Here is a 17,731-nt window from a genome sequence, read left to right as displayed (position 1 = left end):
TTGAACTTTCAGTTTTCAGTCCACTCCTTTACCCGTTGAGCTACTGAGGCCCTACCATTGAGCTATTGAGGCTCTCGATTAAATATTTGCAAGCACCTACTTTTTAATCATTTAATTCCTCCACCACTGTACTGGTTCGGAACTTATAATGCCTTGAAAAGTACCCTGGACGGGTTCTAAATTAGTCGGACATACTTCGCCAAACAAGTGAGTTAAGCTGTCATACATAAATGGTCTAAGATCCCGTTATAGAACGACCTTCATCGAGCTGGTTAATGAATGAAACGTATTTTATATTCAATTTAATATGTCAATAAATATATTGCATATGGGTTGCCTAAAAATTTTAGCCCAGTATATGAGTAATTAATAATTTAAAATAAAAAAAAAATTTAAATCATTTCACCGGTTTGTTTAATTGACAAATTTCATATCAATCGAAAGTAAAAAGCCCATAGAATATGCAAACGTTATTGTTTTCTACGGGTAGGCAGGTATAAACAGGTAAATCGATACTAGTAACTTGCACCGCGTTAATGAATAAAAGTTAAATGAAACTAAACATTATTTCATTAACCTAACGTTTGCATATTCTATGGGCTTCATATTTTCGATTGGTATGGAATTTGTGAATGATTAAAAAAAAGTTTTATTATTATTAATTAATCATCCTGGACTGAAATTTTTTAGGCAACCCATATGCAATATATTTATTGACATATTAAATTGCATATAAAATACGTTTCATCCATTAACCAGCTCGGTGAAGGTCGTTCTATAGCGGGATCCTATACTAATATTTATTTTCTATCACCTATCCATCATAGGTATAGTTTTTCGAATATTATGAAGTTCTAGGTTCGATTTCAATTTGAAAACAGTAGTATGTAAAGAAATGTACATATTCTATGCACTGAAAACACATTATTTAAGGCATAGTTCATCCACCGCTGGACATAGGTATTTTGTAGGGATTTCCACATGCCACGGTCTTGCGTCGCTTGGTTCCAGCGGCTCCCTGCGGCTCGTTTGTTCAGGTGCACTGCCTCCGCGCTAACCAGGTGCGGGCGATTCCCCGATTGCCATCTCAACCTGTCGCGGACTTTTTATTTTTTATTTTTTTTATTAATATACAAGTTAGCCCTTGACTGCAATCTCACCTGATGGTAAGTGATGATGCAGTCTAAGATGATGGCGGGCTAACCTGGAAGGGGTATGGCAGTTTTTACTAAACCCATACCCATTTGGTTTCTACACGGCATCGTACCGGAACGCTAAATCGCTTGGCGGCACGGCTTTGCCGGTAGGGTGGTAACTAGCCACGGCCGAAGCCTCCCACCAGACCAGATCAGAAATTTAGAAATTATAAAATTCCAAACCCCTGCCAGGAATCGAACCCGGGACCTCCCACTATTAAGACCACAGCGCTCACCACTGCGCCAGGGAGGTCGTCAAACTATATGTTGATACTTATTATTAAGTAGGTACATGCTATATCCTTGGATAAATGACTATCTAGGTAACACGCAACGGTGAGGGATTTGTAAATGAAAAGTAAACAGTTATCATTTCAGTTTATTTGTTGTAAACAGTCTTATAATCGAGCGATGAGTTCACAATGAAATGTAAACAATACTTGAATTTGGCGAATCTAAGCGAAACTTCGGTTACAAGAGTAATGGTCCAAGATCCCACTGCCGCCAGACGTTCCTTGTTTTCTGAGAAACAAAATATTATCTGGGATATAGTAGTGTTAGTGTGTAGGAGACAAAGAAAAGTGAGTATTTTTTTTAAATAGGTGATAATGAAGCCACCACTCGCCAACAAACTGGCTCACCAGTTTGGCGAGAAAAATAATGTAAATATTTGGTGTACCTACGCTTGTTATAAAAAAAAAAAAAGTTAACAGATTATGCGTACGTTAATAGTAACACTGCTCTATCCCACACATTTTATTTCTCAGAAAATAAGGAAGGTCTGGTAGCATTGGGATCTTGCTCTATAATCTGTTAGATACATCGTTGTCATGTCACTTTACAATTTAATGTTACATCTTACAAGTTAATATTTACACAGAGTTTTTAACCTTTTTCAACTCGCAATATTTTCTATGACATTACGAACTTGCATCGGTCCGTCAGACCGATCATCCAATGATTTTTTGTTTAGTCTTACTAAATGTCTTAATTGCATTAAAATAATAACTGTATGCTTAGTACGAGATTTTATGTCTCACCAACGTAGATAGTATTCGAGTGTTGAAACACTTTAGCGTTATAGTTAACTTGATCGTAACCTGCCTTGTTTTGAAGCTCAAGTTTGTCTTCACATTTACAGCCAGCGTTACATGCGGAAACGTTGCAAAATTTTGAAAAATGACGTATTTTTTTAATTTTCATGTGTAAAAATAAAGCAAAACAAAAATGCTCTGATTTTTTAAATTATTCATCCGAATGTTTTTTAAACTGAAAATAAAAAATTGAAATTGTGAATTTGGACTATTTAATGCAAAAATTACCAGAGCGCAAACAGAGAACTACAATTAATTTTATGGGTAACATAAATAAAATCCAGATAATTATCATGAAAACGGTACTAAAGTCGGTCTATGAGACCGCCACGCGAGTTCAGTAAGGTTAAACACGAAACTTACTTTTAAAGCAATAAAAATGATTCAACGCTTTATTTACATCATAGTGACTACGTTAACATGAATATATAGATACATATCAATATTGAGATCAATGTCCTTTCTGAATTTAATTTGGTTTCCGAGTTTCCTTTAGCAGCTTCCGTGAGACCTGTTGACAGAAAAAATATCTAATTATTACTACATCATAGTGTTACAAATAGCTCAACATACAGGGTGTAACCAGAACTCTAGCAAATTCGAAGACAGGTGATACTACTGATGATTACTGATATGACAACACCAAAAAAACACGAAAAAAAAAAAACGAAAAAAACCTACATTTTGTAAAAGTTCTCGATAAATTGCGAATAAAACATCGGACTGACGCTAGAGGTCAATGAACGTTGCGTAAGTAGGCCATTTGGAGTCAATGCCACGTCATAGGTGGGGCATTGACCCAAGTTATGCGCGCTATACATTGCGGGGTTGAAAAATACTAAATCACTAAAACTACAAAATGAGGCAAATGATTATCGGTATTGTGTTATTTTTAGGTATTATAACAATAATGCTAAGTTTTTGCTAGCATTACACCCCGTATTTTTTAGTAACACTTAAAATCTACGTAACCTAAAACAGGATCTATTTGCCAGCACACCACCCACACATCAGTGGTATAGTACGCGGCCGAAAGTAATGTACATCGATCTTTAGAAGGAGATAGCAGATTTGTAGAGCATTGTCTCGGGCGTTGAGACCGACAAACCGTCATATAGGTATGAGTGACAGAGCCAACGCTCTACAAAGCCGATATGTCATTCTAAAGGCTACTTTCTGCCGCATACTGTACTAGTATTGACAGATAAACCTGTAACCAAATGCCCTGAGTGTTGGAACTGGTGTCCAGACTTTGGGCAACGGAGACTTTTAGTTTCTTTGTTATATCTAAAAGGCCACCTGGTAACAATCCAAAACGTAAGGATAGATAATTATTTTAGACTGTAAATGGACCGGGCCGTGAATCATCCTTAACGACGGTAAATGAAATGAAATGAAATGAAAATGAAAATGAAAATGAAAATGAAATGAAAATCTTTTTTTATTCGTATAAACTTTTACAAGTGCTTACGAATAGTCGGATGCATCTACCACTGGTTCGGAATGCCTTTCCTGCCGAGAAGAACCAGCAAGAAACTCGGCGGTTGCTCTTTTCAAATATTTGATATAGGTACAAAATTATGCCATGTATAAAATAGTATTTGCAGTCTTGTGCGTTGCTGGAACGAGCTGCAGGTCAAATCCACGCTCTTTTATCATTTAGATAATCTTCAATTGTGTAATATGCTTTTTTCAGGAGCATATTTTTAATAGATTTTTTAAACTTGTGCAAAGGTAAGTCCAAAATAGTTTGCGGGATTTTATTATAAAAGGTAATAGGTATAGAGTATCGTGATTAGAACTTATGGCATTGCGGTTTATTCGCGGTGGTTCCCTGATATTTAACGGGTTATTTATAAACTAGCCGGGCACCGATTCTAAGCACAACCTAATTTTAGAGTATCCGCACCCTCTTCTTATTATTGTAATATGTAAAGGACAGAAGCAGTTTGACATTTCTAAATTTAATTTTTAGATGGTAAAACCCGTGATTTTAGCACGCACTCGCGAACCTACTGTTTAAATTTGTATTGTGCACTAAAATTTAGAGTCTTTAAATGTGAAAGTCATGTACCGTTCCTTTTTTAGCATTAGTAAAAAGAAAAGGATGCAGATACTCTAAATTTAGTTTAGAGAGAAACTAGAGAGTTGGGGCCATGTACCACTACCCAATTAAATGCAAAAGTGTGTTTGTTTGTTGGTTTATTGGGTTGTTGGTTTATCTTTCAATCACGCCGCATCTGAGCAACGGATTGATCTGACTATTTACATGGATATAAAAGAAGAAGAAGTGGTGTCTTCAAAAATATTATGCCCAGACTAACCAATCCCAAGCTCGAAGCTTCCAAATAAGTCGTTCCCTCTTTAGGTACAAGTGGATTAAAAATTAAAACACAATTTCCATCAGAACAAAGTTAGGAGAGAAATGTTTAATAAAATTGTACCACTTGCGAGTGGCAGTTATGCCGTGTTACTCAAACCTAATTCAATGGAAGTTACTTGCCAAAGTTTTGCCGAGTTCGGGTTAATTCGCACTGGAGTGGGAAAATCGCGAGCTCGACTCTATTCTGCTTTTAGAAGAAACTGCAAACTGATTGCGATAATAGGCATGCTTATAAATATCATATACTAGTAAGATTTTCTACACTCTTCAAATCCGTAGGGTTAGGTAAAAAACCTGACACCTCGAATAGGACACTAAATCATGATCGAGTGTGCTTGGTCTATACCCAGTTAAGTTATTTTTCAGATCATACGTCAGAGGTAAACTGTATGTAAAATCATTTTCTAAGGACGGAAAAGGGACGAAAATGGTTTCTGTCCCTTTCCCGTCCTTACTAAAGGACAAATTACTGTACAGTTAACGTTAACTTAAGTTACACTCAGGCGCTGTCCTATTGTCATCGTTCGCGCGATGGTGCGATGCGATATCATTTTGCGATGAAATACAATATGAACACATCGCAAGATCGCGCGATATTCAATAGAACATTCAGTAGAACACAGTTTGTTTGAACGCACGGGACGCGCGATCATTTTCGTCGAACGCACGCATCATCGCACGAGCGATGACAGCAGGACGGCGCCTAAGGCCTCAGGTATTGTTTCTGTCCACACCAGATGATATTTTCACGCACAAAACGACATAAAATCGATTTTTCTCTCCCGTGCGAATGAGCCCTTACTTGCAAAGTTTTTCCAAGTTATATACGAATGTCTGACATTAAGTTAGGTAAAGAAGTTGATACTGTACCTCCAGCGACGCTTATTTGATTGCTGAAATCCTCCGAGTACGAATTGAGCTTTATTTCTGTAAAGAAAAATTCAATTGATTAATAAGTACTTATGCTATAATATTCCAGTGTTTTTTTTGGAATAATAGATACCTACTAAAATTCCCCTAAAACTTTTTTTTAATAAAAGAATATTAGCCGTTAAATGACTAATATTCCCCTTTCCTCTCCAACTAAGCGTCAAGCTTGTGCTAGGAGTAGGTACGACAATAGTGCAACGGGCGGGGTTTGAACCGTCGACCTTTCGGTTTTCAGTAATCGACCCCGGAATATTTCGCTGTTAAGGCAATCAAGAGCCAGAGAAGTCTTCAAAACGGATATGGAATTCGTTCCGTGATTTGGCACATTCAAAACATTTCACACGAACTTCGATATCGAAATCTACACGCCGGATATTGAATACACGTGCGATATACAAAAATGGGATACTATTGGCACGCGACTTTCTCTCCATTTTCCGCTATCGTATAGCACTTGGCAAGACGCCCGGCAAACAGTCTTGCCTTTTCATGGCATTTTAGCGCTTATTAAATAGTATTGTGGGCTTAGTACGAGATTTTAAATCACACCGACGTTAATGGAATTCGAGCATCGAAACACTATGATGGTTTTCTTTGTAAATATTTGTCACTGTCATCAAAATTGGGACTTTTTTATTGCTTTATTATAAACTAGAATAAAAATAATGACGTAAACTGAAAAAACTAATTAAATCGATCAAATAACAAAAAAGTTATAAGCATTTAAATATTTCTGATTAGACAGAGATAGCGATACAGCAGTTTGACGTCACACCTACTAATGCCATAGTAGCTTCGTGCGGTTTCATAAAAATTTTCGTTTTGCGAGAAAGGGATAGAAGACCGTCCCACTCCAAAATTAAAACGCCTGTAACTTTGTAAATCTTTGTTGGATTTTAATACTTTTTTCAGTATGCGTCATTATTTTTATCCTAGTCTAAATATATAAAAGGAAAAGGTGACTGACTGATCTATCAACGCACAGCTCAAACTACTGGACGGATCGGGCTGAAATTTGGCATGCAGTTAGCTATTATGACGTAGGCATCCGCTAAGAAAGGGATTATTGAAAATTCAACCCCAAGGGGGTAAAATAGGAGTTTGAAATTTGTGTAACAAACGCGGACGAAGTCGCGAGCATAAGCTAGTTTATAATAAAGTAATAATATTTATCAAATTCAAAAGTATGCAATTAATACCCAATTAGATCAGGAGGACATTATTTATTTTCTTACCGTATAACCTCAAGGTCCCTTCACTCTTGCCCAGAGAGTTCGTACTGACGCAGTTGTAAGTCCCGATGTCGCTCTTGGCGAACTGACGAATGGTCAGCCACATCGACACCTTGTACGACGTCTTTTCCTCCCGTATTGTGTACTTTGGTCTGAAAAAAAGAACTTTTAATATAGCATTGTCGCCGATTCTGTCATCTTTCTGTAATCTAAATTTAGAGTATGCATCTTTTTCCTTTTAATATTGCTAAAACGGGGCGGAACATGAATTTTACATTTGAAGATTCTAAAGTTTATTGCACGCTACAAAAAACATTAGACTTGCGACTGGCAGCGGTTTGACGGCTCTAAATTAAATTTAAAACTGTCAAACTGTGTCTGTCTTTTTCATGTTACATTAGTAAGAAGAGGATGCGAATACGCTAAAATTTAGGTGTGCTAAGAATCAGTACCAATGAAACTTTATTATGTCTAACTTTCGGGTTGAAAGTCTGAAAGCCTTATTTTTTTACTACAAGTTTTTCCATTATAAGTTAGCCCTTGACTGCCCTCTTACCTGGTGGTAAGTGATGAAGTACCACTTCCCGTTGACCTAGAATCATGAAATTTGGCAGGTAGGCAGGTCTTATGGCAGACATTCGGGGAAAAATCTGAAATTTGTGGTTACATCATACAAAAAAAAATTAATTTGTGGTCATTAACTAATAAATTAGTATTTTCAATTTTCGGAGTAAGATAACTATCAAGTTGGGTATCATAAATGTGTGCAATGTAAACCTGTGCATTCTAAAACAGATTTTTATTTATTTTTATGCATCATAGTTTTTGAATTAGGCGTAAAAAATGTCGAAAATACGACTGTAGTACGGAACCCTTGTTGCGCGAGCCTGACTCGCACTTGGCCGGTTTTTTTTTTTGCCACAAAGTGAAAAAAAATTTAACCAGCGAACAATTTAGGAGTGCGGCAAAAAAATTTTTATTACGAACATTTTCTACTTTGATAAAAATAAACAGTTGCGAAAAACAAAAGAAGTAAAAACGTTGAAATAAAAGAAAGACTAAAGTGAGTCTCAATTAGGCCGTAAGCTCCTCTTTTCAACTTATCCAATACAAAGTACAAATTGCTTTCTCTGTCGAATTATGAAGCGTCGATGTACTTTGTTTGGCAACAAACTTGAAGAACTTTGTGACTGGCACCTCCTTGCAACTTATACACGTCTTTTCTTCATTTATTTAATTTTTTAAATTATCAACCCATCGCCTGCCACTCCTGATCGCCTCTCGTATCAAGACTGCCACCAGCTCGGAAATTAAATTCTACTGCGAAGAGCCAGCAAGAAACTTAGCAGTTACTCTTTTCAAAACGCAAAATGTTATTCTAGAATAAAATTTGGCTAGAAATCTGTCTTATAGGAGTAGTAGTTCCCTCTCCATCTTAGACTGTATTATCAATTACCACCAGCGCAGCGTGATTTGCTAACTCAGTATTGATAGACAGTTTTACATTGCTGCTTCACTGAGTGATACTAAAATAATTTTTCGTAGAAAGCCTTTAATGAACTAAAAATAAATGTTAAAGGAACTCGGAGGCTATCATTCAGAGTTCGATTAAGGAACTAACAAATGAGATCGTAGTCATGGGGCACTAGTTTTCGTTTAAAATAAAATACAGACAGTTTCATTGTATTTCAAAGTCTCGCAAGCAATTTGTCCCGTCCATTCAACTAGAAAACCAAGCGAACATTGCTCTCATATTATCCTGTACAATTCAACTGGTAACCGCACTTAATTCCGTTCTGTTCAAGCTTCCAGATAATTCCATTTCGATTTTTGATTTTTTATTTATTTGTATATACTATACCTAGACGTTTTATTTTTTATCATAGGCTATTTTCGTGAAGACTGCCTGGGGTGGCAAATACTGTGGTTTAATGGTAATAAGTGGGATTTACCGGATTTGATTTCCGCAAAGGGCAATTTGCAAATTTATAATTTCTAAATCGCCTCTAATTTAGTCTAGTGGTAGTGGGAAGCTTTGGCTAGACTGTCGTACCAGCATAGACGTGCCCCCAAGAGATGAAACGTTCCAGTACGATAACAACCAAGTGAGACATCCGTCCATGAGAAGCGGGTTGATTAATGATTTATCATCAAAGCTGTGAGGTGTCGTGAGACATCTGACTGAAGCGAAACTATAGTTTAGTTAGTTAGCTAGTATGTGTATTAATGTCACCATTACAAATTCAACAACTGGCAATCAAAAAGTGTACTCTCTGTGCTATTATTATAATACATCTACTGCGATCACCAACCTGTCTGGCCAGACTATGGGCAAACCCTTCCGATGCATAAAGTCCAGCAGTGGATTGGATACTGAAACTGATGACTTACCCGTCTAGCAGCATCTCCCCCCGGTTCTTAATCCAGTAGTTGATAGTATTAGGGTAGGCCTCCACGTAACACTTGAGTTTCACGTCAGTGCCGAGCGGCGCGCCGAGCAGCTGGTTTGGCACTTTTACTGTTGGTGCGACTGGTGGACAAAAGGTGAAAGTTAGAACAAGTCATAGAAAGCCAGCATCTGCCCGCGACTTCTTGGTTAAATGGTTGCTTAAACTTAAAGGTAGGAGAGACCTGTAGCCTATTGCGCTGGTTTACCATCGTTAGTTAAATCGGTAACTTGGGTAACCGATTCCGTAACTTGGAGAGCACGTAAAACCGTTGTTGATCCTGGTTAGTATCACTGTAATTTGTAAATAATCGAACAAAAATGTGAGAGTCGAAATCTCGCTCGTATGCTATAGGATCTGCGAGCCTACCTACTGCATTGATATCACAAAACACCCCTACCATTTTTTTATAAAAAACTAGCCTATGCTCGCGACTTCGTCCGCGTGGACTAAACAAATTTCAAACCCCTATTTTACCCCCTTAGGGTTTGCATTTTCAAAAATTCTTTCTTAGCGGCTGCCTACGTCATAATAGCTATCTGCAATCTGCATGCCTGATCCGTCCAGTAGTTTGAGCTGTGTGTTGTAGATCAGTCAGTCAGTCAGTCAGTCACCTTTTCCTTTTATATATTTAGACTAAATGATCCGCCCAGCTTTGCTCGGGTAGAATTTCATGTAGGTACCATATTCAAAATATATCGCCTATTTCAAGATAAAGTATCTTTCTAATAGTGTAATATTTTCAAAATCGGTTTAATAGTTTCCGAGTTTCCGAGTAGTTAGTTAGTTAGTTAAATATAAGCAGGTAGTTTATAGGTATTAGTTAGTTAAATATAGATATAGATTGGATAGGGTAAGACGGGTAATGAGGAATACGACGAAGAAGAGAAAGGAGAAATAAAGTCTAGGTTCTTAATCACGGTGTAATTTGCCACCGTACCCCGAGATTTGTGCTCCACAGTGATAGATGAAGTGACGTCATTGGCGAGGCGCCAACGTGCAATGCCTAGATTCCTAGGCCAAGGTACACAGGAGAATGTAGCCAAAAGTAAGATTATTTATTTAGGCTACACAATATGAATAACATAATATTTTGGCTCTGTACGTCACCCGCGTTCGCCTGCACTGGGTTAGCGTGGGGGCTGTGCGGGTGTGCGGGGTGACCCCACCCCGATTGGCATCTCGACCTGTCGCGTACTATATTATCCACTGTGATTTATACCGATCGGAGCGACCATTATTCTGAATCCGGTATAATCCCTCCTGGAAGCGGTCCAGGACAAAACAATTCATCGTGTATGGATGGAATAACACGCATCACTCCGGCGAAATTCCGAATAAAGCCATAATATCGGAATTTTCCGTAAACAAACATACTTAATTTGAAACTTGTTTTTCCTAACAACAGAAGTTACACGAGTTACTTATTGATTTTCAGAAATAAATTGTTATTTTACACAAATATGGCAGACAGAACATTTTCTTTTGTTCTCAAGTAAAGTTATGATTAATTGATACATTTATAACAGACTAGCTGACGCCCGCGACTTCGTTCGCGTGGATTATGTTTTTAAAAATCCCGTGGGAACTCGTTGCTTTTTTGGGATAAAAAGTTGCCTATGTCACTCTCCAGGTCTTTAACTATACCCATGCAAAAAATCACGTCAATCACGTTGCTCCGTTGCGACTCGATTGAAGGACAAACCAACAAACCAATAAACCATCAAATAAACACACTTTCGCCTTTATAATAAGGGTACTGATTTAATATAATATTTCCTATACTACCTATACTGTAGTACGGACTCGCACTTGGCCGGTTTTTTTTTTTACGAAAAAAAATTCCACTCATGTCACTTATTTGTAAAATTGCTTGAAATTCAAAGTATTCTTATACTTTGAAATAAGAATTATAAGTTTTAGTTTAATAGTTTTTTTGTATAACAAATTACTAGAAGCTGCTGCCGTGACGCATTGCTGCAACAGCTTGCCAGAAAATCATTCTGTAGCTAGGTACGTACGGTGTTGCCGTGTCGTCGCGCGTGAGAACTAAAATACCCAGGGGTTATTTTAGCGTTTAAACTACCGTGAGTGATTTCCATTATAAATAGTATCTGTCCCGGCTTACTCACGTGTGTAGTCGACGTTAGCCCGACTAGTTTACTTAGTTTTAGTACTACTTACTTACTACTTACTTACTTACTTATTTACTTAGACTTAGTTTTAGTAGTTTAGTGGACCCCGGATGGGTTCGAAACTAGTCGGGCTAACGTCGACTACACACGTGAGTAAGCCGGGACAGATAGTATTTACCCAGGGGTTCATAAATTGCTTAGAGTTAAAATTCAACCGATTGCCGACTGCGGGCGGCATGTCGTTCTATCGCTGTCGTCACGCATTAGCGTTCGAGGCACCGTGATACCAGGGCTTCATAAATTACTTACAGTTAACATTCAACGTGATCCTCTTGCTGACAGCGGGCGGCACGTCGTTTGATGCTATGCAGAGGAATGCACCCATCTGTCGTCTGTCGACCCGCCACAACGGCATGGAACTGCCTACGTAGCTTTCCACTGCACAGAAAAAAATACAGTTAATTTAAGTACAGCTATAACAGGTGAGACCAAGTTGCAAGTTCTCATAATATTATAAGAGGAAATGACTATAGAACTAAAGTCTTCTTATTTCAAGCCTAAGGAGGCTATAGTAAAATGTTTATGCTTTCAACCTCTTCCAATGATCTTTTTATTTCTACATTTTTATTTATTTTTTATTTTTCATGTACCAAAATTGTAGTTACAAAGTAATAATAAATACGTTCATGTCTTTTCATAAATCGACTTTTCCCAAAATATTAGCCAGCTAAATAAGTTAATAAATCAACTCACAAAACTTTTATATAAAACGAGATATATTTGCAAAAAGTTGCGAAGAGCCAAATAAGATCAACTTTTTTCAAAAGAGCTATTCAAAAGTCAAATCTATTAGTATACGCTCGAAATATTAAAAGAGTGAGGCATTTCAATAAAATTTCAGCTCAACAGATTGCATTTACGATCTGAACGAACGGATCTTACTACGTTTTTACATTGAAACCCATCAGTCTCCCAACAAAAGTTTAAAATAATATAAAATACTAGCTGATCCCCGCGGCTTCGCCCGCGTAGATTTAGGTTTTTAAAGATCCCGTATAGCCTATGTCACTCAGGAATAATGTAGCTTTCTACTGGTGAAAGAATTTTTAAAATCGGTTCAGTAGTTCTAAAGATTACCCCCTACAAACAAACTTAACGACATTACCTCTTTATATAATATAATACAACGGGCCGTGCAGCAGAAATCGTAATATTTTAATTTCGCCATAACTTCAAAACCAAACGTCCAATTTTAATCATTCAAATACCAAATATTATCTCCATAAACTGTTCTTAGTGATGAAATCATTTATTTTGATAAGGATTAATAGCATGAGTAAAATAAACGCGTTTAAATGTAGTCCAAAAAAAATTCAAGATTTTTAAATAAAAAAATGGTTGCTGTGCCTCACTCGACATAGATGGGTATAGTGTGTCGCGGACTTTTTTGTAGATATTTATAAGATCTACAATTAATTAGAACATTTTATGGTTCTATCTTTTATAGTTTAGGCAGCGTACGCAAAATAAGTAACTTTTCTGGTTGATTTTTTACACCTTGTGTCCGAAAAACCCAAATATCTTACGGAACCCTATTTTTTTCCAAAATAAAATATAGCCTATGTTACTCGTGGATAATGTAGCTTTCGAATGGTGAAAGAATTTTTAAAATCGGTCCAGTAGTTTTTGAGCCTATTCAGTACAAACAAACAAACAAACAAACAAACAAACAAACAAACAAACAAAGTTTTCCTCTTTATAATATTAGTGTAGATGAAATATCGGAAAAAGTCTCAGAAAGCCAAATAAGATCAACTTTTTCAAAAGAGCCATTTAAAAGACAAGCCCATTATTGTACGCTCGAAATATTTAAAAGAGTAAGGCTCTTCAATAAAATTTGAACTCAACAGATTGCATTTACGGTCTGAACGAACGGATCTAACTACGTTTTTACATCGAAACTCATCAATTTCCTCATGAAAGTTCAATTTCAGTGGCAGACGGAGCGGATGATTAAGTCGCGGATTTTTCTTTATTTTCCTAGATCCAGGTTATTCAGAAAGCGCTACAATGACGCTCGGTTTTCTATTTCTATTTTTTGTAGTATAAAGCAGCTATGATTTTTTTAACTAATATCAGTGTTTGAATATTTTGTGTGCGATATTTCTTACAGTATTTTTAAATTCATCTTTTATTATGTTTTATTTTTTGCAAAGTTTTGCAAGAACACTTTTCTATTATTTTCCTAGATCCAGTTTATTTAAAAAGTGCTAGATAGATGTTTTGTATCTTCAAATTATATTTATTGAACTTGTACTGGACATAATATAAACAAAATTTACATAATATAAACAATTTTTTTATAAATAAGCGTGGATTTTGCATTCCAAAATCCGGTCAATTTTTATTCTTTTATATAAAAAGTAGGTATTTTAATAAATAAAAGAGATGTGATTTTGACAGTGGCGAATCTTTAAAACGTATTTTGTTTTAATCATCTCTTGTTTTTGTCGAAGTTTTGAACATTTTCGATGGAAGGACATCATTTACTGCAAAATATTGACTGAGGTAGTCACGATTCCCAGTCATAAGGGACCAACTGGAATAAATAGAATAGAATAGGCACCTTTTTTACTGAAATAAACTTTTACAAGTGGGTATTTTTGAATCATCAAATTATACATCTTTAATTATTATAATTATAATTTTAAGTAATCTCTTGTGGCCTTCTGTTAAAACTAGATTTAGCGTTATTCTAATTCTAATAATTCTAATTATGTAATTACGCTTCAAATAAACAAAATAAAAAATAAAATAAAAATCTGATTTGGAATATCAAGAAGAACCAGCAAGAAACTGGAGTGAGATAACAGCCATAAAATCCTTATTTTTACGCCAGGGAAAAAGGGTTTTAAAAATAAGCGCTGTTTAGATACCTAAGTAAACTCACTCAAAATTTGCGTCGCCAGCGCTGCTGAGGCGGGAAATAGAAGTAGGTATGAGCAAAAACCACGCCTCCAATCCTTGCAGCAATTTGTGAACGCACCTGCGCTCCTTCGCTTCTAAAGCTTAGAACACACTACGGGATCTCAAGACTTGTATAAAATGTGGCGGACACAACTTATGTGTGCTCAGCTTTATCCATTTCTAGGGTTCCGTACCCAAAGGGTAAAATATGTTACTCTGCAGTCTGTCTGTCTGTAAGCGTGTCACGGGTCTCTAGCTCGTAAACAAAATGAGTTTACAATGTGTGGTATTTGGTGTAAATTGTAGAACTTTGACCGAAAACTGAATAGTTAATAAGAAATTGAGTTAAATTATTTTTCAGGGCGGCTCCCATACATGAAAAAGGAGCCGGAAAATAAAAAATCTTTTCCTAATGTGAAGTACGAATATCATTGACTAGACCTCATTGAGTAGGGTACAATAGTATAGTGGATGCCGATCTAAGGCTGGAAAACGACACATCTCTTTCGCGACTTTGACACAGACAACTTCTTCACACAATTTCTTTCGCGACACATTGTGTCTATATGGAAAAGGCGCGAGAAATCATTGTCGCACTGATCACGCTTGGGCTGCTGAATACTGTAATAATTCTAGTTTTACACGCTGTAAATATATCTGACATACGATCGACGTATTGACACGATAAAATAAATGCTGTTTACTGCTTTCGCGATAATGTAAACATTTTCACGAGTGTTATTCCACGGTCAACGTAGTTATGGTTCGCCCATCTGTGTTAGATTAAGACGTACCTATAGTGTTCCACGAATGTAAATTGCGTGGTCAGCGTCTAGACGCGGTGGCGATCTGCGCGTCGCCCGATTATTAATTCATTATTAAAGCAGCCTCAATATCGGCTTTACGTGTTTTAATTAATCATTTTCCCTGATGAAAATCTCAGGGAAAACCCTAAAAGCTCCCGTAATCAAAAGTGGCGCAGCCCGGGACGGATTTTCCGACTTAAAATCGTAAAGGAAAATTCGTAGAACCAAAACAAATAAATTTTCTTTTGTGACGAGTGCGAAAAAGGGGCCAAGTATGGAAATAGCGAAGCGGTGAGTTATCCTTTCGCCAATCCTTTGTCCTACAAATATAGAGACTATTAATATAAAATGTATTTTTTTTAATTGTTGCAAAGATATTAAGTATAAATTATAAATTAAAATGAATTTATTTTAATTTAAGTTTTATTTTAATCAAAAAAATAATTTGCAAATAAATTAATATTAGAAATTAAAATGAAATTATTTTAATTTCAAGTTGTATTACCTATTTACAAAAATATATAAGTTTTAGCGGTAATGTACTTTTTACTTTATTAATTTATAACTTATACAAATCTTATTTCTAATTCCAATTTTTTTATTTTTACATTACGCTTTTATTGTGTTAAGGGCCCGTGTGTGTCTATTGTGTTAAGGGCCCATGTGTGTCTATTTTGTTATTTTCTAATTCCAATTTGTTAAGGGCGCGTATGTGTCTACTGTGTTAAGGGCACGTGTGTGTCTATTGTGTTAAGTTAAAGTTTTTTGAAAGCCAGTTGCATCCTCATTTCATTACTATTATCATGGCAACCCCGTCCATCTTATCTGTACCGAAGGAAATCGTGCAATTAATTCCTTTGTATGGTGGTGATAAAAGACAGTTAAATCTTTATTTGCGAAAATGTCAGTACGTGATTGATCGGTTTCAAGGAAATGATGAACAAAATTTTTACATTTTTAATGTTTTAACGAGTAGATTAAAAGACGATGCAGCTGCGCTCCTGTCCGAACGAGAGGACATCGTTACATGGTCCGCATTAAAAGCCTTGTTAATCCAACATTTTGGAGACCCTCGCAGTGAAGCGTGCATTAATATCGAGTTAGAATCTTTAAAAATTAATCCAGGTGAAAGTTTTCTTGATTTTTGCAATAGAATCCAAAGTGTTCGTTCGTTATTAATGTCGAAGGTAAATTCGAGCGATAATTTGGAATTAAAACATTCTAAGGCAGTTATATATAATAACACAGCTCTTAACGTGTTTCTGTATAATCTTCCCGAAAATATGGTGCGTATTGTTAGGCTGAAGGCACCCACTACTTTAGAGGCGGCTTTAAGTATCGTACTCGAAGAAGTAAACTTTTTAGAGCAATATAAGACGCGTAATCGTGTGCATGATAATAACCCAATAATGAGTTCGAGTTCAAGGCCAATTAATTTTAATAACCCACAAATGAAGATGCCTCAATTTCAGGGTCAAGGTCAACCACCAAACCCAGCGTTCGGTCATAGACCTCATTTAGGTTTTCAGCCACAACAGTTAGGGATTAGGTCCTCACAACAATTTGGGTACATGTCCCCACAACAATTTGGGTACATGCCCCCACAACAATTTGGGTACAGGCCTCCACCACAATTTGGGTACAGGCCTCCACAACAATTTGGGTACAAGCCTCCACAACAATATGGGTACAAACCCCCACAGCAATTTGGGTATAAACCACCACAACCCCAGCAACAATTCGGGTACAAACCACCACAACAATTTGGGTACAAACCCCCGCAACAATTTGGGTATAAAACACCACAATCCCAACAACCAACTAATGACGTATCTATGAGAACAGCACAGCCGAAAATGCAACAAAATTTTCAGTTGAACGAATTAACTTTGACTAACGATGAGGACAGCTTTCCGAGCTATGGCGATCATTATAAGTATGACAATGACTCTTCAAATGACATTAACTACGGTTATAACGTTGACATAAATCAAACAGAGAATTCTAACTCTAACGTATCTTATCATAAATCAGTACCACTAAATGATATTGAAACCCCAATTCCGGATTTTCAGAAAACAGCCTCTGCAAATAAACAAGAAGTCATAGAATTAAATTGTGACCCCAATTTAAAACTTCCCTATATTTATTTGGAAGAAATAGACGCAAAAATGATGATTGATACAGGCAGTATGAGATCTTTTCTCAGTCCTCGAAAAGCTCATGAGTATTTTAGTGACTCTATTAGAAAAGAACAATTTCAGGTAGTTAGCACTCATGCTTCTAGTAGGCATGACGAAGTGATAGAAATTCCTCTCTTACCTAGTTTCAGAAATGAAAATTGGCATAAGTTCTACTTATATGACGTAGACAACCGTTATGACGGACTTATTGGTAATGATCTTTTACAACAATTAGGCGCAATCATAGATTTGAAAGACCAGTTATTGAAAACTAGCACTACTTGTATTCCAATTATAAACAACAATTTAAATTATACGATTAATATACCTCCAAGGTCAGAACAGCAAGATAAGTTAC

The 17,731-nt window shown here is 36.5% G+C and overlaps 1 protein-coding gene across 2 annotated transcripts in view; it reads right to left on the bottom strand.

The window, feature by feature from the left end:
* Window positions 1-1,562: 1,562 nt before the first annotated feature.
* LOC117990312 (lachesin-like) overlaps window positions 1,563-17,731 on the bottom strand; it is a 64,598-nt gene continuing 48,429 nt past the window's right edge. For both annotated transcript variants that reach the window (XM_034977776.2, XM_069504198.1), the window contains exons 6-10: window positions 11,727-11,855; window positions 9,227-9,365; window positions 6,839-6,987; window positions 5,544-5,600; window positions 1,563-2,801 (exon numbers count right to left, since the gene is read on the bottom strand). In XM_034977776.2, the coding sequence (XP_034833667.1) occupies window positions 2,701-2,801; window positions 5,544-5,600; window positions 6,839-6,987; window positions 9,227-9,365; window positions 11,727-11,855 (575 nt within the window). In that variant the 3' untranslated portion in view covers window positions 1,563-2,700. The remainder of the gene's footprint in view (window positions 2,802-5,543; window positions 5,601-6,838; window positions 6,988-9,226; window positions 9,366-11,726; window positions 11,856-17,731) is intronic.

This window comes from Maniola hyperantus, chromosome 17, assembly GCF_902806685.2.
Source record: "Maniola hyperantus chromosome 17, iAphHyp1.2, whole genome shotgun sequence".
Lineage (NCBI taxonomy): Eukaryota > Metazoa > Arthropoda > Insecta > Lepidoptera > Nymphalidae > Maniola > Maniola hyperantus.
The sequence above is the reverse complement of the archived record's forward strand: the minus strand, read 5'-3'. Positions and strand labels throughout refer to the sequence as shown.